At 53.9% G+C, this 3191-nt stretch overlaps 1 protein-coding gene across 1 annotated transcript in view; it reads right to left on the bottom strand.

Annotated features, from left to right (window-relative positions):
• Col4a2 (collagen type IV alpha 2 chain) overlaps positions 1-3191 on the bottom strand; it is a 138101-nt gene that overhangs the window by 9805 nt on the left and 125105 nt on the right. The window contains exons 33-38 of the mRNA XM_021219872.1: positions 2449-2571; positions 1994-2175; positions 1706-1769; positions 1504-1578; positions 1070-1177; positions 731-838 (exon numbers count right to left, since the gene is read on the bottom strand). Of these exons, the coding sequence (XP_021075531.1) occupies positions 731-838; positions 1070-1177; positions 1504-1578; positions 1706-1769; positions 1994-2175; positions 2449-2571 (660 nt within the window). The remainder of the gene's footprint in view (positions 1-730; positions 839-1069; positions 1178-1503; positions 1579-1705; positions 1770-1993; positions 2176-2448; positions 2572-3191) is intronic.

Raw genomic sequence — 3191 nt, 5'->3', positions numbered from 1 at the left:
CTCACCCCTGCAAGCTGACCTTTGACCTTCCTCCCTTACTCACCCCTGCAAGCTGACCTTTGACCTTCCTCCCTTACTCACCCCTGCAAGCTGACTTTGACCTTCCTCCCTTACTCACCCCTGCAAGCTGACCTTTGACCTTCCTTACCCCCCCTGCAAACTGACCTTTGACCTTCCTTACAAGGGCCATGGCATACCCTGCACCCAGTCAGTTTTCTGTGTATGTGACACCCAGTAAATGTAATTTAAAAAATAAAGTTTTGCTGGGAGCAGATAGCCCGGTGTTACTTCCGTCCTGTCCTTTTCTCAGGCACAGAACACAGGTGACCGCCAGGGGTTGGGTGTGGTCTCGGGATCCCAGGGTTTTGTCTCAAGGTCTTGGAACCTGGCTCATGGCAGGCAGCCAGCAACAGAACAGGAGGACACTGTGCGTGTCCTGATCTGCTAATATACTATGTGGAGTGACCAAGTCCTCTCTGGAAAGTCTTCAGGTCACTTTCCTCAGATCTCCCCAGGAGAGAGTCTGGCCTTTGGATTCCACAGATGCAAACCAGAACCCTGAGTGTACTGAGGCCATAGTTAGCCCCTGACATACCTGCCCCTGTAGACCCCTGGGGCTCTGAGATAGCAGCCACCAGAGAAGCTCTGATCCTTGCAACCTGGCAACTCCCTCTGAGTACCGGGGGAGGGCGTGTCATTTGTCTCCCTTACTGGAAAGGACATGCCTTACCTGGTAGACCTGGTACGCCCGGCCAGCCAAAATCACCCTTGTCACCAGGTATTCCGATCCGTCCAGGCTCTCCCTGTGGCCCTTGCAGCCCTGTGAGCCCTGGGAAGCCTGTGGAGAAATGTGCAGGTGAGAGATCTTGCAGACAGCACAGGCCTCCGAGGCACCTCTCGTGAGGTCATAACTGGACGTGTACATTCCGCATTTCTAGGGGTTATCACAAGGCATGTGGCTTCGCTATGCATTGCAGGTCTCCACACAGAACCAGGTCTCCTGGAGGTGAGTGATTGCTACAGAGGAGGAGCTGGCAAAGGTGGCTGGCCACTGTGGCTACCATCTTACCTGTCTGCCCTTTAAGTCCAGGAGAGCCCTGAGCTCCAGCCATGCCTGTTATCCCGGGAAATCCAATGTCACCCTCAGCTCCTTTCTCTCCAAAGAATCCCTTGAGACCTGGAAGCAGAGATTTGTTGGGTGGCACAAGTGTGCTTCCCACGAGTGACACGTGTTGGTGTGTGTGCTGTGTCTGCTGCCTCCCAGACACGGGATGTGGGGGTGGGGCTGCTTCTGGCTACAGTCACTCCCGGAAGGTAATGGGCAGACATTTCCCGACCTTGTCCTCCAATTAAGTAAATGATTCAGACTCGTTCATGCACACTGGCTTTGAAGGCCGCAGTCATTCACTGCAGTCTCTTATGACGTAAGCAAACACTAATACACTGGGCCCAGGGACATGCTCTGGGCTGTTGGTGACTGAAGAAATAAAATCACTCGTGTACCTGGAATTCCGGTGACGCCCCGTTCCCCCTTCAGGCCCGGGCTTCCTGGTAAGTCCACAGTGTCCCCGATGTCACCTGCAACACGCAGAGAGGGTGATGGGAGGGAGGTAGTTAGCTTTGGAAGTTCACCTGTGCAGTCTGGCTCCAGCTGCCCTCAGGTCTGATGGCGGACCCCTGCTTCCGCTGTCCCAGGAACACTCACCAAAGTCCCCGGTAGGGCCGGTCTCGCCAAAAAGCCCTGCTACTCCCGGAGTACCCTTCTCGCCCTAAGACAAAATGAAGCAGAACGACATTGAGGCTTCATGCACTGAAATCGCGGGGCAGGGGCAGTGGTGGCTGCTGGGTACGCCTCAGGAGGCCACTGACAGGGGCAGGGAAGGGAATGTGTCCTTGTGTTAGCAAGTGGCTTCCAAATCTGTGGGCTGGTCCCAGAGCAGAGGTGGGGGAGTGGATCTCAGTGGAGAAGCCGAACAGAGAGGCACCCACTCACCCGGCTGCCTGTGAATCCTGGGAACCCGGTAATTCCAGGAGGGCCAGACACCCCAGGAAATCCTGGCAAGCCTGGTGTGCCAGGGACTCCGATGTCTCCCTTGACTCCTTTGATGAAGCCAGGCCTTCCAGGTAGCCCAGGGAATCCAGACACCCCGGGGACCCCGGGCATTCCTTGGATGCCTGTATGAAGAGCGGTGAGTTAGGCCTGCCGCAGTGGGAGGGCCATTCTCCCCGTGCTTGCAGTGGTATTCTGGGAACATCATCCAGTGTCCAGAGCTAAAAACCAGGACCCAGAAGAGGGGCAAGGCTCTGGTATTAAGGACAGCCCCAAGTCCGACTGCACAGACGCTGAGGTACGGGAAGAGGCACAAAGGAAGCCTGGCAGAGTGCAGGGCTCCCCCCCCCCCCATCAAGGTGGGGCGGGGTGGGGCTATGGAATGGCTGCTGTCTTACCTTTTAAGCCCAGGTAGCCTTTCAGGCCCATTGGTCCTTCATCTCCCTTTTCTCCCTTGATGTCCTTCATCCCCGGCAGGATGAGAGGAGGTGGTCCTGGGGGGCCCCGGTCTCCTCGGTTTCCTGGAAGGGAACAGAATTCGGACCCCAGGGATGGTGAGGCAATCAAACGCTAAACTGGTTTTGTCCTCAGAGCTCTGGATGTCGCTCTCAGGGATGGACATTCAGGTGAACCACAGCCTTGGGAAGCTACAGGAGCCACAGTGAGGGAGAGAAGACCTCAGAGTACAGGGCAACTGCGTTCCTAATTTAATTTGTTTTATGTATATGAGTGCATTGTAGCTATCTCCAGACACACCAGAAGAGGGCATCAGAACCCATTAGAGATGGTTGTGAGCCACCATGTGGTTGCTGGGAATTGAACTCAGTTCCTCTGGAAGAGCAGTTGGTACTGTTAACTGCTGAGCTATCTCTCCAGCCCCCTAATTTAATACTAAATTTTAGCCTTTTGTTCTGTTTTATTTTGAGATAAGATTCCACGTAGTCTAGAAGATTCCACGTAGTCTAGACTGCTGAAACTTATCATACATAGATCTTTCTAAGTCTGGGGATTACAGGCACATGCCACCATGCCTAGTCCTAATTAAAATTGTAAAAGATTAACTTTTGCTCCATGGCCTGAAGTATCTACCTTAGCATGAAAATTATTTAAGAGCACAGGTGTGGGTTAGAATCTTGGAAGA

Source organism: Mus pahari, chromosome 19 (genome assembly GCF_900095145.1).
Source record: "Mus pahari chromosome 19, PAHARI_EIJ_v1.1, whole genome shotgun sequence".
In the NCBI taxonomy this organism is placed as follows: Eukaryota; Metazoa; Chordata; class Mammalia; order Rodentia; family Muridae; genus Mus; species Mus pahari.
Note: the sequence above shows the minus strand (reverse complement) of the source record. Positions and strands in the feature narration are given on the sequence as shown.